Here is a 22,053-nt window from a genome sequence, read left to right on the forward strand (position 1 = left end):
TACGAATTCGCGTTTAATATAGAAGAAGGGTATAATGTATCCCCACGCACAAAAATAATCGTAAATAAAATTTAATGTACGTATGTATAATTCATACAGCCATGAAGAATTATCTATACCCAATGCATTCCGTTCGTTATTATATTATAATGAAGATGTATGCGTACATGTACTATGTACATACACTATACGAAAATATATAAAATATTCAGATTCGATAATTTTCAGATAATTTTCGAGAACTATCATATAAAAAATCACCGACAAAATCGAAGAGGGTCAATGTTTTTTGATTTGCCGAGTTGGCGTGGGAATTCCCATGTATAGTGTAGTTTATGATTTCTAATTTCAACCCTGAAAAAACTAAGTAGTATTCTTTTGGAGCGTTGCATAATGGCATGCAGGGTAAGTAAAATGCAATAGCAATAGTGATCCTTATACTATATAATGCGATGGTTTAATTCCAGCGAGTTGCTCGAAAGTTAAACTCAAATTGAATCATTGGTTTTGCCATAAATAATATACAGATAGATCATTTCAGATGTTATTGAGAATAATAGAACTTCAATGAATATCATAAGAATTACCTTGGAAATTTCACGGGTTATGTTAGCCTGCAATGGAATCAAGGGTTCACTGCCAACCTTTTACACATTATATTTTCGCGTTGACACCCAAATTTTATAGTTTACCCTCAAGAAGAGTTAGGTGCATCCCTTGGGATTGCAGGGGACAGTCCCCGCAATGTTGATAGTTCACCCTCACATTTACCATTAGTTAAATTTTGGGGATATGAATTACCCTTCAATGTCACCTTCATGTCTTGGGGATTGAACCCTCAATTGATAGGAATTAACCTTTATCGTTAAGGGTTTACCTTCAACGTCGGAGGTGTACCTTCAACGTTGAGGCTTCACCTTCAACGTCGAGGGTTCACCTTCAACTCTGGGGCTGAACCTTCAATTGTTGAAGGTTAATCTCCAACTGTTGGAGATAAACCCTCCATTAATGATGGCTTACCTTCAATTTTTGGGGGTAAACCCCTAAATTTAGGGGTTTATCCTCAACTTTCAGGGTAAACCCTTAAATTTGTGGCTTAATCCTAAAAATTGAGGGTTCTTTTCCGTGAGGGTGGTATATCACGAAATAAGCATTTGACCGAGTCTCGACGTGAATTCGATCGTGTTGATAATTGAATTATATTTAACAATGAAAACAGCTTTTTTTACATTGAATCAACTAGAAATCAAATGATAAGTAAACTCATGCTGTTTTACACCTTTGTTTGGAAATAGCGATCTGAAGCTGTCCTTCCAATGCCTACAAAAACAAATAGCTTATTATTTATATTATAAGAAAGCTTGTAGTCCAATTGTCAAACTGTATTTCACGTTCATTTTGGAAGATTCCATGATGGAATAAGTATACTTTTTGTACGGTATTTGAATTGAAAAGAGTCACATGCAATGAGGCACCTCTCAGACTTGATCTAACAATCTTATACTTCGGGAGGATATTTAGTTCGACAAAAAGTAACTTTTAGATATTATTCCAGAGAAAAAAGATCTGTCCCAATCTCAAACGGTCTAAAGTACAATATAGTATGCTTCGATTTACGCCTAGGTAGGTGTGATAAGATCGTACGTACTTCTTACATCGTGTACTGCCGCTGTATTTCATTTGTCGCACTACAAATATAGAATCAGATACCATGCATTTATTTTCGATTCCAGTTGCGAGCTGCCTTGATCTCTGATCGCTTTGAAGTATAATACAACGTAGCATTTCTTCGATACGACGTCACGACATCGATGTCACTGAGAAGTCATGCGCCTGCCTCTCCTACATGCGCATTCGGGGCTTTGACTAGCCCAAGACTTGGATCAGATTAGATCGTGGTTGCAATATATCCTCGATTAAATAATAGACAATTTGAATATACATTATAGACGGTATAACGCACGAAAATTTGGCTGTGTATAGGTATTTATACATGGACTGCAAAAGCATTATACCTGTATGAATGTTACAAAAGCCGCCAACCTATTTTCAGTTGAGCACGAAATTAAGCGAAAAAATTTTTCGCCTGCGGTGTCTGTTGTGAGATTGAAAAAAGCCGAGCACCAAGCACTGGACCCTATACAGATCCTCCTAGCAAGTAGTTTAACGGACTTGATGTTGAAAGCAATTCGTAGAGAATCAAATGCTCTCCAAAGTATCCATTGAGCGAAATCCGTAATTTAAATGATTCGAAAGTTACATTCGTCCTGACTAAATTGCATTTTTGCGGGAAATTTTAGTACCTAAAAAAAGATTCCAAAATCAATTCCGTATTATTAAGTGCGGCTTAGTACTTATAATTCTAAAAAAAAAAAATGATAACTTTCCCATTTTATTCGGATGAAAAAAATTCGAATTCCAGCAATAACCTTTTTGAAAACTGTATTTCAAAGGTATCCTTTCACGAGGATCTCTGTGGTTGCTATTAACAAGTTTTCTGCTGTGAGCGAGAAAAAATCGTAGCCTCCAACGGAAACACTCTAGTGTACACAAGTTCGCGAAGAGGGGCAAAAAAGATGATAGCCTATGGCTATAAGTATCAAGTATGTGGTCTGTAAAATACGGTTCACTCCTGATTTCGTATGGATCCTAACGTATTCTAATTATGAGATCAAGAACAGTGTCTTTCATGAATGTCTAGATTGACTGTTTACGCGATATACGTGGCCAAATATCCATAATGTATCCGCAAAGTGGCGCCAGTCATCTCGTGGATGGGATCTGGTTAGGTCGACTACGGGTTCGTGGGTAGGAATCGTAACCACCTACGCGCTGGAACAGAACAGTCAGTTAATTATAGTCAAGCACCGGTAAACAGTTGAGAGATCTTCACGGCAAATAATGACCCCAATAATGGCCTCTACAATAGGGCTGTGTAATTAAACGATCAATCCTTATAGATTTCAATTAATTGCTGAAAAATAATTTGCAATTATTAAAAGCAAAACAAATAACGATCCTGACGTTTAATTAGTCGTTTCAATTAATCGTTTTCCCAATTAATCTTTGGCCGGTAAGTGATTAAGAAGAAAACTGCGAGGTGATTATTCAACGAACATTTCGCTAATTGAGGGAGATTGAGTACGAATGAAATTATGATAAATAATGTAAATTGAAAAAATTTCGAACAATTAATTGAAAGAACAATTGATTGGATATATCGATTAATCGATTAATCAAAAACACGATTGAGCGAAAATAGTGATTAATCGATCCAACGAATCTTCCAATTAATTAATTTTTCGATCGATAGATTAATTGATTTATTATTGAAACAACTGTTCAAAGTCTCCGATTAATCGATTACGCAGTCCTAACTCGTATATAGTATGTAGCCCTATGTGCGTGTATTATATAATAACCTAATCACGTCATATGAGTATATGCTATAGACATGCTTTATTCTCATGGTAAACCACATAACGTTTTCTAAGGATGACGTTTACATAGTTGTTTCTGTCTAGAAAGATGATAACGCCGGAAGAATGAGATATTTGTACAGAGCGTGTGTCTTAACTCTGCACAAATTTCTAGGGTGTGTGCAGAGGCTGCCTAGGCAAGCATTTCGAGATAGGAAACCCATGGTTGGAAACTCATCCTAACGACTCTGGAGGGCTTTGAAGGATTTAGCTCGGCGCACTTGTTCGTAGTGTAATAAAGCAGATGTGATCACGAGCGGTCTAACGTTTTATTCGACCGTAGACAAGATGAAAACCTTAAAAAAGAGAGATCTTGTGTGAAATCAACAACACGATAAACATTGCGATGAAAAAAAAAAAAACAACAATTTCCAGCGCATGTAAACAGAACTTGAAAAAAGTGACGAAATATCAAAGGCCCAGGCACGCGTGGGCATGTGCACAGTAATGCAGTAAAGGGTCCGTTTCAAAACATGAAATTCTGCTCTGAATTACAGGAAATTTTGTTGTCACTTTTTTCAGTGCAAAGTTTATCGTTTTGTTGATTTCACGTAAGAACTCTGTTTTGTAATATTGTTATATATACAATATAATGTTGAGTGGGAAGTGATCACATGTGATTCGTTACACTACAGACAACAAGAAAGCTTCAAATGGTGACCAAACACTATGTACCGACAGGTTGAGTTGCTATTCAACATGTGTAATTACTTTTCATACTTTCAATGAATAAATTGAAAATTCACGAAGAGCACTCGTATTATCGGCACGGCCACACATTTTGAAGTACCTTATGCCAATATTCGAGCTTATCGTTGGCTGATTCTGCACGTGACGCACCGCGACAAACGCATACCTCACTTGGATTGATTGGGATGTTTATTTCAATTCACACTCAATTATTTTTAGTGATTGGCTATTCAACGCTCTATTATAGCTCCACGCAAGAATTTCTATTTAGCATGCCAGCGAACTAGTTCGGTTTCACGGCAAGCAAAACGTATGAACCATTCAATATCGTCATCGGTAACTCTAATCTCGATGCTGATTTCTATGATGACGATCTATGTTTAATGTCTTTTCGAAAATTGGTGAACAATTTACCAGATTCCTGTGTCGAATTAAGAATTGCTTGGAATCGGCCTTCGTGAAGAAAGTTTGATCAACCTGAATATGATAGTGATAAATGTTTATATAACATTTTCCAACTGATACACGTAAGTTTGCTTGTATACATGGTATGCTCATGAAATGCATGAAATGTGTTAAAAATTAATTCGAAGGTCCCCGCACTATTGATTTTTGGGACTTGTGTCCATGAGAACTTTTTATCGGGAGGATATGTACTATGACATACTGAAAATCCAGCTAATTCGACCGGTAGCCAATTTGCACGAGGATCCTGCGGTGTCCTTTAACATTTCACGTCCATAATTGAGAATGGGACATAATGTATGGAAACTTTTGGTATGTCAGTGATACAATGAAAAAAGACGAATCTCCAATATAAGATGCCTGAAGTTTATTATTATGATTGAACTTATTTTTCGTTGCTGAGAGACTTGTAATTTCGTTTTGGTTCGCAATCAACGATCATATTTCATTCCAATCAGTGGCCACCAAGCAGTATTTTACACTCAGAAAAAAAGTATAATTGAAGCTAAATGAAAGTAATGTTTCACTCTCAATATAATTAATTATTAGTCCTACAACAGCGTGGAATCATATTTCAATTTATTCTAACGAGTTTAAGTATATAATTGCATCACGAGACGAAGTAAATATTGATAAGTCAAAATTTATTTGATACTGAAATGACATTAAACTTATTTTATGGCAAATCACTCAATGGCGAAAGTAGTACAGGATGGAATCCATGCATTTTGAGCACCTAAGTTATCGGAAGTCAATACAATTTATAACTCCTTCTATAACTGGAGAGCACTATAAAGCACTCAATGGCATCAGCTGTTATAAGGCATAATAGAAACTCGGAAGTTTTCGAACTAAAAAAAATTGTTGATACTTTAACTACGTAAGAATTTTGAAATTTCTCGAGTACGAACGGAAGTCAACTTCTACTCGCAATCGGTGCGGATAATTTCAAGGCAAATAATAAGAAATGAAAAGTGACGTTCATTACAGAAACCTTTTCCAATAATGACCGTACCTACTCATACCATGGAAAATAACGAGACTCCTTACAAATTGAAAAACCATGACGCAATGCCCATAAATTATGATACTTACAATTAATAATATTTGTTCAAAAAAGAAAAGAATTAGCATCGTGCCGATTTAGTATTAGTCCAGTGTTGAGGAATTCACAACTTTCCAAGTCTGTTATTATTCAAACTACCACAAACTCACGGACTAATAGTATTAGCTGACTAATCGTAATGGAACGCAGTTATAGCGCTAAGGCAAATTCGCCATAGATTACGCCATACATTCAAGGAGCGGATAAAACACGCATTATACCTATATCCATAAAACCGGTGGAAGTATTAAACCTCGGCTTGATCGCCCACGCTTGTTTAGCCCCGTAACAAAAGGTCGGAAGTCTTCATCCTCCGTTGGCTCGTCTAGCCTCATATTTTCTACAATCTTATCGCGACTACACAGGTATAAAAGATCTCAGCATTCGCTGTATTGAGTTTCGGCCATGGCTGTGTGAGCCAAGAGCCGCTATCTCCTGGCGCCAAAGCTTTCGTTACGTTGTGCTGCCGACGCCACGCGAAGAGCGAACATTGGAGAACCCGGAACACGAACTTAAGGATGAATGAGAAACACACTCTGAAACAAAAGTTAGGAAATGGGAAAAAACTATCCGAGGAACCTCGTAGAAATATAACGCAGTAATGTATAATACAGACGAATATATGTTGTTTACCGTATTTACACAAAGTTGTTTGCACTCACTCTGGAGATTCGTAATACTTTTTAGGTAAATGGAGATTTCTAGGCCGAACAGAATAGCCTCGAAAACATTAATATCGAATCAAAAACACCAAGTTTGATTATTTTAAGCTTGCGGATTATACAACCTTTTTTCACATTGTCGATATTTTTTTTCTCTTGATATAGCTTGGGTTATTCGAATTTGCTCAGATTCGTTACTACTGCGTAGCAGAAATGTTACTACCAACAAAAATTCACTGTGCAACTTAGAAACTACCAAAATGACAGTTCACATTCAAATAAGTACCAAAAACAATATCTTTCCTACACTGTGGAAAATTTCTATTGTAAATTTTCTAAAAATGTATTGGAGGCATTATTCGGGTTCAATATTGTGAATTTACCGTACATGTAATAAGTAATTTGACTATTAGTAATTGTGTGATTGGTAACTAATAGCAATATTTAGTATAATTACCAAACATTAGTGAGATAAATATCGTAATCTTGAATTCATTCGATTTATAATCTGAAAATTCAATACAGGAATTTTGAATTACAGTTTGTTAAATTTATTATACGAGACTTTATGGTAAATGTATACTAATACTGTGAAGTAAGAAAAGTATATAAAAAACGGTTTGATAATAATTGATCACATTAACATAAAAAATTATTAATATAAACGTCTCGGGTGGAGCTATTTTTAGCACACATGTCATACATGCAGTTCAAGCATATGTCATGTATCTAATCTTAAATTCTGAGAGTCGACGGAAATTCTTAATCGAACTGACGATTCCGACCGTACTTGAATTATTATAACTGGCATATTTCGGCTCTCCGTGCATCGTATTGATGTAGAGTTTAAATAAAAGCTTTTAAAATTTAGAAACGTACAAAACTTGTCAAATACCGAATTCCATCGTGAGAGGAGAGAAATTTGCGATAATATTTCCAGCGGCTAGGCCAAAGGCTTCTCTTCGCGGTAAAAGATAGTGCGTCATCTCGCGCGCGTTAATTTTTTGTTTTTTTTCACGAACTCGGTGCAATTAGTGAGCGTCGATCTTGATTTGGCAGTTATTGGAAAAATTACATTTCCGTAGATTTATCAAACGGTTTTTCTCTTTACCAAATTTTTGATTCAGACTATGGGTCCGATTCATAGCGAAAGGCACATATATGTAGTCTTCGAATTTTCGAAAGGCCTGAGTTCTCTTAGCGTTTATATAATAACAATAACGTACTTACAGGCCTGGATTTTTCTTTCTCGGTATCTTTTAAGTATACATAATGCAAAGAAGAGAAAGAATACGGAATGAACAAATACTACTGCGGATACCCGACGTAATGGTCAGTTTGAGAAATGTAACACACGTGTAACTTTTTCAACGTATTCAACAAGGCAAATGAGTTAAAGCGATGTCACTGTTGTTACACCATAGAAAGGATTTGTTGACTTTCGTCAATGATGCGGAAGAAATCTTCTTTTTATTTAAAAAAAATCAAACTAGGCAAATCCTGATCTTCAAAAATTGATTCTCACTTATTATATGCTCATTTGTTTAATTTGTTTCAATTATGTACAATTTTTTTTTTTTCTTCAGATAATCAACCAGGTGTCAAAATTTTGTTATAAAATTTATGTTACGTACAAAATAGAAGTATTGTAGTAAAAGAAAAGGAAACAGCAAACATTATAACAATAATGTCATGCACCTGTTTGTTCATTACAATAAAATAAAATAACAATGACATGTTACTTAATTGACTGTTCACTCGTACAGGAATCGTCTATACGAAACGAGTATTTGCTGATATGTCATTGTCAACTTAATCGCTGTTAGCTACGAGCTTTATTGGCTTGCGGTGCTCAGTAGCGGCATAATAAATAATCCTATGTACATCGGTAACAATTTTTTTATTCATTTCTTCTCCAGCTTTGAATAACGTTGAAAGAATTCATTCTGAAAATATATTATGCATATTTTTTAATTACAGAATATAACGTGATCGAAGAAGAGCCTGGCCTTGAGGTAGCCCCGGCTCCTTGCGCGGGCTACAAACCGGGCGAAGATGATCTTCAAACCTTTGATTTCATCAGGAGGTATAAATTGGACTTGCTGGACACTCAACGCCCCGGAGTAACCAGAGTCAGAGGAAGTAATCGCATGCAAACGGCGTACAGATTGGACAGGGATGCAGATTTGACCTTACCAACAAGGTAATTACAAAAGTAAAATAATTTCTACACCGCATTCCTTCGCAACAATCGAACCGAGACCAATTTCAATTCGACAAAATCCGATTTGTCCCATATTTCTCTTGTGTCCAATCAGTGTCACAGATTGCTCAATATAGTTGATACTTTCATTTTTTAATCGGTGATACACCGCGAATGCGTTTTAATTTACGATCGTGAGTATCAAAAAGTTTACAGTTTGCATACAATTTCATTTTTCACATACATATATGTCTTTATAAACTTTTTTCCCTTGAATATACAAGGACGCGGGAATTTTTTTAATCACGAGCCGAAATTTGCAATTGAAATTTTACCGCTACAATCGGTTATACAATTGTTCGAATATCCGACAAACCATACGAGCGGTTCAGAAATCGCGAGATCATTAACCTCGACTTCACTTGTCGACTTCTTCGAAATACAAGTACTGTGAGTGAGTCATAAACTTACGACTGTATTTCATTACCTATGAGGCGCCATCGAAGTCTCGCGTCCGAGAACGAAGCATAACGAACGACTCCCAGATTCAGTCACGCCACGTCCGTGTTTCAGCAGATTTTACGATGTACCAATTATATGGTTATAAAGTAAAATCCGAGATGCAGCGAAATCCGATTTCATTGATTCTAATCATGTTTTGAAGAGGGTGCTACCCTGGGTTTAACCTTTTAGAAATGACGAATGCCTTCTATTTCAAGATGCGGTCAATTTTGAGTAGAACATTATTTAGAATTAGACACGTCGCGAGCTATTTGTGAAACTCGCCGCTCAGCGCCACCAGATAGGCAACTGAAGTTACATCTTAAGTCTGCACTGCCATTTCTGAAAATATATCCTTACCCTGACTGACGAAACCGCGGTAACTGCCAACTCAGATCTTTTTAGCAACGGCAGAAGAGTCCTCAAACCTAACTTTGGCTACCTATCTGCTGGCACTGATTGTGTGCGGCGGGTTTCTCAAACAATTCTCGGTATGTGAGGTCTACATCACAATGCGTTATGTGTGTAACGCACACATATGAAAAATACAAAAATTTCATCTGGCTGAAGTTAATAACGTTAACATAACTAAACAGCAGGGAAAAAATCATTTATGCGCAATTTGAGAATGACTTTCAAGGATTCGGCTTTTCCAAATAAGAGTGTGTTTTGTTTATCGTGGTTTACTAAATTTCAGATATTCTTAAATTTGGGAAATCATGATTTATCCTAAATATGCATCGTTATAGTAACGTTAACTTTATCCTCATACAATTTCCAAGTTCTTTGTTGTTGTTGCGCTATTTGAGTGCAAGTATATTTCATACTGTGCCTAGTTTCTTGTAGGTTTAAACAGGCTGGCCAACGCTGTCTAATTGGGACCCAACGCGAACTGTCAATACGCCTAGCATTTTGAGGTTATGTTGACTCAAATGCAGATCCGTCATATTTTGGCAAGTATGAGTTCTCAACGCAACATAACCTCGAGATGCCCTTACATTTTGATTGATAACATCCATAGACATATAAGAATAGACCGCGTGAGTATTGGAGGTGGCTCGTTGGTGAATGCGATAGCGCAATAGAAAGAGGAAGCTCCATATAGTACCCCTCTATCCTTGTCTAATCGCGCATGCGCGCTCAGCGTTTTTTTAGTAAGAATGAAATATAAAATGAATGGAGGGTTGGAAGTTATTATATATTGTACATAAAACATAAATTAGAAGTTATAATTTAAAAATAAGAATAACACTAATAAAACGTTTAAATTAAATAATTGAATCTTAAATCGTAAAATGCTGTTCATCATTTTTATTAGGTAACAAACATGAATAATGCACACAAGTACATACTGTATGATCATATACTGTAGTAAAACGTTCAATATTATTAGACTTAAAACAATACGTAAAAACATATTATATTTTCGTAATATATAAAAATATTATTTTACAAGAAATTTATAAGCATATCTTGCACGAATATTCTTTTTGACTCATTTGACTTTGGTTATTAAATACTTATAAATAATTTGAAAATACTTAACAAAATTATTGTCCTTTAAAAATCGTGCGATTATTGTTCTGCATGCGTATTCTTTGGTTTTGACCTTGTAAAAGTTGACCACGCAGTGTGTACGCGTGTCCGCGCGTGCGCAACTAGACGAAGACAGTGCGATCCCATATGAGGGATTCTCCGTCAACTCGGCCACTTTTTTTTCGACCATCTCAGATCTGCCCCATAATTGGTTATATTAAAGTAATACTAAAAGGTACTCTATGTAAATTTTTTCAGATTTTTTAATTCATTACTCGAGAAATTGCCGTTTTTTTCGAATGAATATATCTCGGAAAGTTGAAGTAACTGAAAAAAAATGACTCTGCATAAAAGTTACAGTTTTTTGTTAACTTTCGAGAGGAATTTTTGAAAAAATTTTTACGTTCCGGTAACGCTGATTTTTTACCAAAAGAGGAAGAAATTATTTTTTTTATTCAAAAAGGAGCCTTTTTTTCGCTGAAAAAATTACAGAGTCTTCCAATATGTGTGACAATATCGCCGAAAAATCGCCAGAGTGGCACGGATCGAGGTTCTACGGTAAAAAAAAATGAAGACTCTGTAATTTTTTCCGCGAAAAAAAGGCTCCTTTTTGAATAAAAAAAATAATTTCTTCCTTTTTTGGTAAAAAATCAGCGTTACCGGAACGTAAAAATTTTTTCAAAAATTCCTCTCGAAAGTTAACAAAAAACTGTAACTTTTATGTAGAGTCATTTTTTTTCAGTTACTTCAAGTTTCCGAGATATATTCATTTGAAAAAAACGGCAATTTCCTAAATAATGAATGAAAAAATCTGAAAAAATTCACATAGAATACCTTTTAGTAGTAATTTGATATAACCAATTATGGGGCAGATCTGAGATGGTCGAAAAAAAAGTGGCCGAGTTGACGGAGAATCCCTCATATGCAACTTTCTCTTTCTATTCCGCTATCAACTTCTCAGCCCGGTCACGCGGTCTATTCTTATATGTCTATGATAACATCTGACAGCTACTCAGTTGGTCAACCTGACAAGCAGACGAAAAACTCGACAGAAATTAGTTGAATCTGCCAATAGAATCACATGACTTAGTGCGTGCGTATTTAATTGCATAGTATCCTGATTGTTTGACGTTCGCGGCATAAATCACCTCACAAACTTCAAGTGTGTGGTTCATTAGAAAATACAAGAATTGAATGAAGTGACAACTTTTGGAAGAGGTTAAGGTATGAATTATTTGGTTTTAAGTCACGTATAATTATTATACCTATTACCATTCTGGGTCACAAATGTCCTCTTCATAAATCGTGGTAGTGGTAGAGCGAAGCAACACAAAATAATCAGAGAATTACAACATGTGAGACCTGCTGAAATAAATGTGGCGCATTCTGAAAATAATCTGCACTTATCGGCACGTGTGAAGACATCGGTTTATTTTTCCCCTTTTTTCTGTTTCAGTGATATTTTTCCCTCCGGATTACCAGAAGAATTCAGTTTAATATGTACCTTCAAAACGCGAAAGTGGCCAAACCGGCCATGGCACGTAGTGAGGATACTCGATGTCAAAACACGGCCACAATTCCTGATCACTTTGAACCTCAAGAAACAGACTTTAGAATTCTCGATCATGAATTATGACGGAAAACTGCAAACAGTAGTCTTCAATAACATCTCCGTGAGTACTTATTTTTTATCTAGAACTGGTGCGTTTTTTCGCGTTCAAAGTCAGTTAAGACCGAAGACTTCGGTCACTTTCGGGATGGTCGAACTCATTAGTGTGAATTACAGTCAAAGCCAAGCTACGCTAGAATTAAACTCCTCGAAAAAGGCAGAAAATAAAATCTATTTCTAATTGGAAGTCGAAGAAAACGCTTTTATCGGTATACCGAGTGCTTCTTACGTCTACTTGAGCTTTTATGCATAATTTGCGGCTGATTATTCGACTTCACATCTCGTACGTCAGAGAAGATTTGCTACTAGTTCGGCGATTAGCGGTGATGATCGATATCACATAATCATGGATAGAAACAATATTGGAGTGAAACTTCAAGTAAAGATTGTTAGGCCATTTCACTCCTGGAGTGGCTATCAAAACTTATACACTATACAGTGCATTATGCCCATCGTTAGTGACGATTCCGTCTGTTTCGCAATGAATTACGTCATGGGAGCGGCACGCGGGGATGTGAGGCATTAACCATATACCTACACGCTAGGTGCCATATTTCAAAGCGTAAGGCCCGCATAAATCTCTGCTCCAAACATATGCATATCGAGTTACGGATTCTTGCGTAATTGTTCAGAGCATATTCGAATCTAGAAAAGCACACGATCCAGCGGAGGTTGACCGGAACGCGTATCAAACTATAACGAGCTAACCATATCCTGATTACATTTGTGCGCGATGCGTCATGTCAAGCAACGGTCCGAGATTACCGAAAATTCCGTTACCGAGGATCCGTTTTGCTCTATAATTGACAACTTGTGAACTTGTTCAATACACTCATAAGCTGACAAGCTTGGAGATTGTTTTTCAGGTTCTTAGACAACATTTTTGTTCATTCGGACAGTTCATACGTAAAAGCTATACCGATGTGAAAGTATGAAACGTAATTTCTCGATTTTGTAGTCTAAATTACAAATTTGAAGAATAAAACAAATCAATCACGTCGTTATTTTCTCATTGTATATATACATGGCATATATTTCATCTAATTCGTTGGTCATTTCTTGATCATAAATGTATAACTCGGTGTTTTTGAATATTTATCGAAATGTTGCAGGTAAGTAGATATTCGAGTGTATCCGCACTACAAGGGGTTACTCTCATTATACACTTGTAGTCACACTCTAAAGACATTACCGCGCTGTCATCTCACTATACACTGACGCTTTATGTGACTAGGATTCTATTATACGCTTAGAGGTATCGCGTAGAGTCTCATGCCTCAATTAATCATGTTGTGTGCGTCTTTTGAAGTAGGATCAGAGTATGAGGAGGGAAAAATGAAACAGCGACATCGGGTGCTTTGAAGAATTTTATACATCAGTTTTATAGCGGCCCGTGGTCATTACATTATACGCATGCAGCCTCCGTCGGTTGCGTGCTGCGACGTTTTATATCGCAAATGATGCCATTAACACTGATCTGGCTAATGAACAAGCGGCGCTGTTCAATTTCTTTACCCTCTGTTAAATCGATACTTAATGCTTTGAACAGCTGATAACAATTACGACCAGTAGCAGGTCTGGTACTTGATACTGAATATGAATTATCCCTTATTACTTTCGATAGTCGCGAAAATTAATACGCGTACGGAAAAACACCAGCAAAGTAACAATGCTTACACCTGTTCCATAATGTAAAACAACTGCTCGAAGCGATGGCCTCAATAAAACTTTTTACGGTGTACCTCGCTACCTAATCGCTACAGCGTGTATGGCGTTGTTGTAATTCATCTTTCACAGATTGTAGATATTTACATACCCGTAATGTTCCACGGTGAATAGATAATTACCAAACATACTCGCGATTTTTGTGTCACAACGCGTTGTTGACGCTACAGCGAGTAATCGTAACAGGGCACGTCTTTCACACTATTGCACCGCTGGCCGAAATTATCGAGACCATTGCTCGTCTCAAGTGATTGTTTGTTTGTTTTTTTTTTTGGTGCCGCTTTACTTTAATTTTCACAACTCACACCCAGATCGAATTACCTTGGCGTGTAGGTTTTCGACAGAGGCTGGCACAAGATTCACTTTGGCGTCTTCAGGCAGAGTGTGGTCTTGTACGTAGATTGTGAAAGAGGCATTTCACAACCATTGGAGCTGAGAGGACCCATCGATGTCAACGGGAAAACTTCAATTGCCAAAGTTGGCAACTTAAGACGGACAGTACCTGTAAGTTTTCTGTTACAAATAAAATAAAGTTTTTTTTTATTTCAGCATAGTCTTCTCCAATAGCAACATATTATGCACAACTCGTTAATTATCATTATACTTTTACGGAGAAGACATTTTCCTGTCGTGATTCTTCTTTCGCTATAAGTTATTTTGTTCAGCAATATTCCAAGGACTGTTCATTCGAAATCAGCTGAGGGGCTTAATTGTGATCGACTTACAGTAAAGAAGAATATAATTACTGTTGCAGCTGTCAATCTGCTGCTCGCAGAGACATGGATTTCCAGATGACTTCTGCAGATAGCTTTGTTACGTACGCCGCGATTAACAACCACTTAACACTTTACAACCGGAGTTAATAAATTATTGAGCGCTCACGCCACGTTAATACTGCATGCTTCAATTGCTCACCATACAATTATCATTCTTGTTTTATATATACGTTTCGTTATTTCCCGGTTGCAAAGTTAAATTATCGATCAATACAGATTGATGAACAATAAATACTCAACGCTCCGAGAAATTCAATTCAAACGGAGGTCTCGCGTTTTTACTATTCACCAACACTCAATAGCACATTTCGATCTTCAACTGAATAGATTACCATGAATATTTTTTTGTTTAATTGATATTAGAATATATTAAAGTAGGGATAATTAGCAATACAAATTATCATAAATTTAAACCTTTAAAAATAGCCGAAGGCAAAGACCATATTAGACATTCTCTTTCCGTGTTCTTTCATTCGCAACAAGGTATAAATATTATAATTACCAATAATTGATTGAACTGTTACAAATAGGTTGACTTACAATGGATGTTACTCAGTTGTGACCCTACAAGACCCCAGCGAGAAACATGCGACGAATTGCCGGTGAGCTGATTGTCAGTTACAGAATAGCATGAGTGAACAAAAGTCAAGGCCTATCTTATACTTACAATTTTTGCTTTTATTCATCAGAAGATTATACCCGGCCCTGGTAATCCCTCCAATCCTACAGGGAAACCTCCTCAAACGTGTTCTATCACCTGTCCACAAGGACCTCCTGGCTATAACGGCACACAGGTGAGCTATTTCTGAAATATACATTTATAATAATTTTTTAGTATAATAGCAAAAAATCACATGAAATATATATCATTCAAGTTGTTATTCCGAAAGATTTCCGTTACCAATTACCAATATTTTGATTTTCGCAGTGTAACATGTAGGAGAAGTTGAAATTATGTTGTTATGACTCGTATCAGTCAGTTAAGATAAGAGTTCGTTCGATCTGCTTAACCCAAAATCTTCACATCTGCTGCGTTATCTCCATGAACCGTGTTTGACAACCGAACTTCGGGTGGACAGCCTGTACGAAAATTCGATAAAGCTCTCTCATGCGAATTTGGACGCGCAATCGACCGACACACCATTTCTTCTCGGATTCTTCTTCTGATTTTCACTGAATAATATACATATAGCAGAAGCTGGAAGAAGCCTGAAGGGTGGTGTGAAGTTCGGAATATATATGTTTTGATTTTTGCCATTCAACTTCCATAAAACCTAACAATTCCCTATGATCAATATAGGGAGTAGCAGGTCCTCCGGGACCACCGGGACAAAAAGGAGAACGTGGATTCATAGGTTTACCGGGAAGCGCGGGGCTCTGGGGAGAGCCTGGACCACAAGTATGTCCTTTGATTCGTTTCAGGTTTATCGCATCCGGTCGAAGAAGGGAGTAGGAAGTTAACAACTGTAGCTTGTTAAAAACTTGAGCAAAACCTGTAGTTACCTGCCACCAGTTCCTGGAAACCGATCACTACTTATCACCGTTGAACACAGGATAAAATGTGGCAAATACATTAACAATCCAATTCATTATTATATTCCGCACATAAAGTTGCCTTTCTCGTTTAAGGAGGTTTGTTAGCCAAAAATCGATACTTTTTATTGGCTCTATTACGAGATAATCGTATATTGCATATTCAAAAAATTATTGTAATCGTAAGCTACGAAAATCTCCTGAAAATCTGTTCCGATGGCTTTGTGGAAAATAGTCTTCTGAATAAAATGAGTCTTCGTAGCGTGAAATCGAAGAAACCTACGAGATTTTTAATCGTTTGGAAACGATTTGAAATGGAGTATCTCTCTCTAATCTTTTGTTTCTTATATTTATGTATTTTTAAAAAGATTTTAGTTTGCAAATACAATGGTTCAATAAATCCTAAATGGACAGCTAGTATGTATAAAAATATCGTTTTTTGGCCAATTAACCTCCTTTAGTTTGTTTGTACAATTTGTATACGCAGTTAGAAAAAAGTGAAGAATCCACGTCGGTGCCAGATTTTATTCTATCCCAACAATGTGAAACCCTCTAAACTTTTTTAGTAAGTTGTGAATGCCTACCTTAACCCCACTGCCTCTTCTTCTGTTTCCATTGGACTTATATAGGGGTCACCTGGCCCACGGGGACCAATTGGCCGCATCGGAGAACCAGGCCTTCCAGGTTTTCCGGGCCCAAAGGGATTTCCGGGGCTCAATGGATTACCCGTATGTTTTTAACGAATCTAACAATTTTTCTGCTCTTTAATAGATTCTTCATTAATAGATGAGCTTTCGTAGAAGTTGTAATCACACAGTAACTCACGTACCGTTGCACTAGTAACTATATACTTACAGTAGGTAGATTCTAATATATTGCAATTCAGTAAGACTAGCACACCAGTGTATTGTAATACTGTATTCACATGTGAGTATAAAACTTATTCATTACACCATGTTGGAAAAAGTATGTTAATTTTGCCTATTTCTAAATGTTAAAGAGTTTGTGCTCATCCAGCATGTACGGGTAATAATGAACGTTGATAACTGGACTGTATGGAAAAATTGACACTAGTTCCATATTCCATTCCCGAACGATAAAAAGCTTTGCAAATTATCGTGCTAACATTTTGAAACTTTGGACTTCGACGCGTATAACTCCAGGTTAAAATAAATACAAGCAAGTGACATCATTCAAGCATTAATCATCGAAAGTTGGACGTGATTATAACGTAAATTTCACGTGTTTCATTAAAATATAATTTCAACTCCATACCAGATGATTGCTTAATGTACGTAACAATTATTTGATAATGTATTTAAGTATTTAATTTAAACAGAATCAGTAACAAAAATACAATGTTGGATGAACTGAAGAAATAGAATAAAAAAATGTCAATAATTACCAGATTTCGTTCATTATATTACTATTTGAGTATGTTGTACAATTGTAATAAAATAACAGAAACTGGACATTTTTGTGAGCTGCACAAATTTGTTAACACTTTAACGGTGTGGTAAGTTATAAATTTCGGCAGAATTTACAGTAGAATTACACAAATAATATTAACTTACTGCTTCCAACAGCGTAGCTTCACATCGTTATGAACATTTGTTTTCACGCGGGTTTAGCTAGTATGCATTCGACGTACATTTCGAGTTGTTTTCCAGTACTTACAGTGGACTCAGTAATTCAATATAGTTTTTTTACCAGCAATTCGCCATTTCGGAATAATTCACGACAATTTCGCGCTGCCAATCTAGGGACCTCGAGGTTTGACCGGTCCTGAAGGACTTCCTGGTCCCCAAGGTATCATCGGCCCTCATGGACCTCCAGGGAGCACTGGACCGAAAGGTGATCGCGTGAGTAACCAAATACATCCTCCTGTACTTTTAGAATTTGAACCTTTTTTTTTTTACTTTTGTCTATTTAATGCGTATTGTTCATCGTTTCTCCATCATCAGGGAGACATGGGTTTCGCTGGACTCAAGGGAGACCAGGGCGAAATCGGGCCACCGGGTTTTCCGGGCTCTCCGGGACCTCAAGGACCTCCTGGAAACGGGAGTGGTGAAACTGTGCAGGGTCCCCCGGGGCCAGTTGGACCACCTGGGCCTCAGGGTGCTCCGGGAATTCGAGGATTCACTGGGGAACGAGGCGATTCGGGGTTTCCTGGACAGGCTGGAGTTCCGGGTGAACGAGGCTTGAAGGGCGAACCTGGAGATTACGGGCCGCCGGGACCTCCAGGACCCCAAGGATTAACGGTGGGTAAATTTCATAAAACGCCATAAGAACTGTGGTGTTGAAATTTATCAAAATTGGTCAGAGTGGACTACTATAAAGGAATTTTCGTGGTCAATCTGGAAATTCAAAATCAGATAGTGTTAGATAACACCAAATTATGTGAACTAAAATTTCACATCGAATTCTTCCCACACAGCATACTCTAATTCAATTAATTTCTTCGATTGGGTATGAAATCACAAACATCTGATTGTGAGTCAAATTTTTGTTCAGGGTCTTCCAGGAACACCAGGCCAACCCGGGAACGCATTAATCGGAGGAACAGTTCCGGGAGCTCCAGGATTACCGGGAACGCCAGGCGCAGCTGGACTACCTGGTCCTACTGGACAAAAGGGGGTCAAAGGTGATCAGGGTGACCGTGGCGAACCTGGAATTCGAGGTGACAAAGGTAGTTGACTTTTTAAGTTTCGCTGTTTGTACATCTTATTTATGGTAATTGCATGATATAATCAGTCTGCCAAATTTTTAACAGCTTCTTTTTTGACAGCGTTCTAGTTTTTTCTATTCTAGACAACATATATTCATTACATACATATATGTCCGTTTCCAAAGCAGGCACACTTAGTGGTGATACAGATTTAAATAGTAGATTTAATTAAACTGAATGTTTTCGTATGCTCGATAGGAGCATGGGTCGAAATAAGAATAGCTGCTGTGTGTACACTTGGGTACAATGAATCCGAGACGCCTAATTTTTTACACCAGACAGTCAAGTTGGCAACACAGAGAAATCTACAACGCCATAGTCGTCCGAGCGCGAAACAAACTCAATCTCAATATACATAACATAACCCATGACTGCGAATCTAACCTTAGAATACGTGTCAATCCAACAATTCATTATCCCCGCAGTGTTCTAAGGTTAGATTCGACGGTAATGGGTTATGTTATGTTTATTCAGATTGAGTTTGTTTCGTGCTCGGCCGACTATGGCGCTGTAGGTTTCTCTGTATTTCCAAATAACTGTCTCGTGCAAAAAATTAGCCGTCTCAGATTCATTGTCCCCAAATGTACATCCCACAATTAGTGTAATATAATATATCTCGGGATAATGTTCTTCTGTACATCGATATTCATCATCATCCTAATCAATCTATTGCCATCAAAACTACTCACACTGTAATTAATTATCGGTCACTTTGAGGTAAAGACAGGATTCGATATTTTATAAAGAACAAAAGCTTATGAGTAAGGAATTAAATTCTTTGCATTTCAATAGTTGGCCTAGGATCTATAACGAATGGAAGGTAATCTCACAGTCACGACTAACAAAATGTAATAGAAACTTCGCCACGAACTCGTCTTTGTAAGCCTTCTTAAATCTACTAGCTATTCAAGTATTACCAGACCTATTATTTCGAATAGCCAAAGTAGCGCAAAGCATCTCACTCGGTTCTTGATCAGCCTGGGAATATAGCGATAATTGAGTCAACTAGAGATCCGAATGATTATGCTCTTGTTTGCTGTGTCGATGAAGAAGGTAGGTTTCAGTGCATGCGTGAATTTGGGGGGACCCCATGATTAGACATGATCCGAGGGGCAAAATGCGTGCCAGCGATTACCAGTGATTTTGTTTTTATGAAGTCAGAGACCGATTGATCTGAACATTAATGAAAACACGCATTTTTGCTTCTGCATAGCCATAATATCAATTATACCAGTCCAATTACAGTTGATATAAACCTAGATTTATCATCAAACTTGGCCAAAATGTATTCACTAGATCCAACTAGAAATAGCGACTAATTGTCGTGTGGGATTAAAATAACAAATAGCTTTTAAATATGGCTTAATCAGTGTGTATGTGGTTTAACGGTCAGTTTCATATCCGCATGCAAACGAGATTGCACAATCTACAATAACGATCCACTCTGCTGTTGCTCGACTTGTGACTTATAAAATTTCGTACTGAGAAAACGAATTATGCACATCTACCCAACTTGGCCAGGTTCTCTTTTAATCTTACAGTATTTAATAGGTCTATCGCGATCACGATGATGCGTAAAATAAGCATGTATGTACCTGAAATTGTGATCGAAAACTCAAACTGTAGCTCATACTTAGCTCTGATGACAAGTTTGAAGAATTAGTAAGCTGAAAGCTAATTGTTGTGTTAACCTATATTCCTTTTTACATAAACTCTGTATTAGTGACTACTTGAGTTTTCAATCTAGCTTGATTCATAAAAACTTCAGACACCTAAATGAGCTGGCAAGGAACTAAATTTTTTAGCGGAGAAAAGAACTTCATTTTTTAACCTTTGCCGTAAACTCCGCCACATGGAAGGTTCAATTTAATCTCATAAAGTTTCTATAATCGTACGTGAGCCCAATACAAAGAGTATAACAAACGTTCAGTAGGAGATATTGCAGAAGATAAAGAGATACATACATGTTTTTTTTTTTTCTATAAGCACGGACGATTCCAGATGCGTTCTTTAGCGAGAATGAAAAAACCTCTGAAGTGTTTCAGATGTGTATCAAGGATGGTGGTAAAGCGTCCGAGAATGTAGCAATGACGTAACAATCTCAATTAACCAGACTATGCTAATTTCTGACACGGAGCGCAAAGTAGCTTGCCGCGATGCTAAAAAACAGCTCATCCGTAATTTAGAAAATTAAGCTGTATGAGGGACTTAAAAAAACATAAAGTACTTCTCAGTATCGCTTCGCGAGTTAAAATAGGCCATGCAAAACTCTATCGTTGGCCGTAAGTTTAATCTGTTTATTATATGTGCATAGGATGAGCAAAAATGTATCAGTGTTTTTATTGTAGTGACTTTGTTAAATAAAAACTCAGCTGGTCCGTACTCTCCATTGATCAAATGATACACGGAGCCTTGACAGGCACAATGCAATAATATTAGCTCTGCTATAAATTACATTTTTGTATGACCGCACAGCTGAGTATTCTAATTGAGAAACACATTGTCAATGAGCGTTAATCGCCAAAAGGTCGCTAGCGTTGATGAATAATTTATTTGAATTACTCAGGCCACGGGACTTGCTTAAACCGTCTCGCTTATCTAAAACGTTTTGTATCGAAAGGATTTCCCTGTTAAAATTAAAAAGATAGAGATGAATATAAGTTTTTAAACAGAAATAGAATCTCTTTTTTTGTCCATAAATATATATGCTGTGTAATCAGTCTTTTTCTTTTCACAAATTCCCATCCTTTTGATATTAACATTTAGGTACTCCTTTATCCCAGTACACGAGGAAAGATTAAAACTATTTTCGAACGCTACAAAATTTCCATTGGATTGAACTCATTTTTGCGAATATTAAAACTTGAATTAAAAACAATTACTTTGGTGAGTATAGTTGAATTTGTCTTTATCCCAATAAGTCCAAAATAGTTGCACCAAATATTAGTAATTTTAGAATATCCCAGATTATTAATATACTG

The 22,053-nt window shown here is 36.9% G+C and overlaps 1 protein-coding gene across 11 annotated transcripts in view; it reads left to right on the forward strand.

Annotated features, from left to right (window-relative positions):
- The window catches only part of LOC124213967 (collagen alpha-3(IX) chain), a 95,184-nt gene that overhangs the window by 54,775 nt on the left and 18,356 nt on the right, over positions 1-22,053 (forward strand). For 7 of the 11 annotated variants that reach the window (XM_046615816.2, XM_046615811.1, XM_046615810.2 and 4 more), the window contains exons 4-12: positions 8,382-8,604; positions 12,098-12,314; positions 14,369-14,539; positions 15,342-15,413; positions 15,501-15,605; positions 16,974-17,072; positions 18,108-18,206; positions 18,309-18,605; positions 18,859-19,033. In XM_046615816.2, the coding sequence (XP_046471772.1) occupies positions 8,382-8,604; positions 12,098-12,314; positions 14,369-14,539; positions 15,342-15,413; positions 15,501-15,605; positions 16,974-17,072; positions 18,108-18,206; positions 18,309-18,605; positions 18,859-19,033 (1,458 nt within the window). Of the gene's footprint in view, positions 1-8,381; positions 8,605-11,695; positions 11,866-12,097; positions 12,315-14,368; positions 14,540-15,341; positions 15,414-15,500; positions 15,606-16,111; positions 16,211-16,973; positions 17,073-18,107; positions 18,207-18,308; positions 18,606-18,858; positions 19,034-22,053 lie in introns of those variants that run through there. The other 4 variants (XM_046615813.1, XM_046615815.2, XM_046615814.2 and 1 more) reach the window with 4 other exon arrangements.

Source organism: Neodiprion pinetum, chromosome 3 (assembly GCF_021155775.2).
Source record: "Neodiprion pinetum isolate iyNeoPine1 chromosome 3, iyNeoPine1.2, whole genome shotgun sequence".
Classification (NCBI taxonomy): Eukaryota; Metazoa; Arthropoda; class Insecta; order Hymenoptera; family Diprionidae; genus Neodiprion; species Neodiprion pinetum.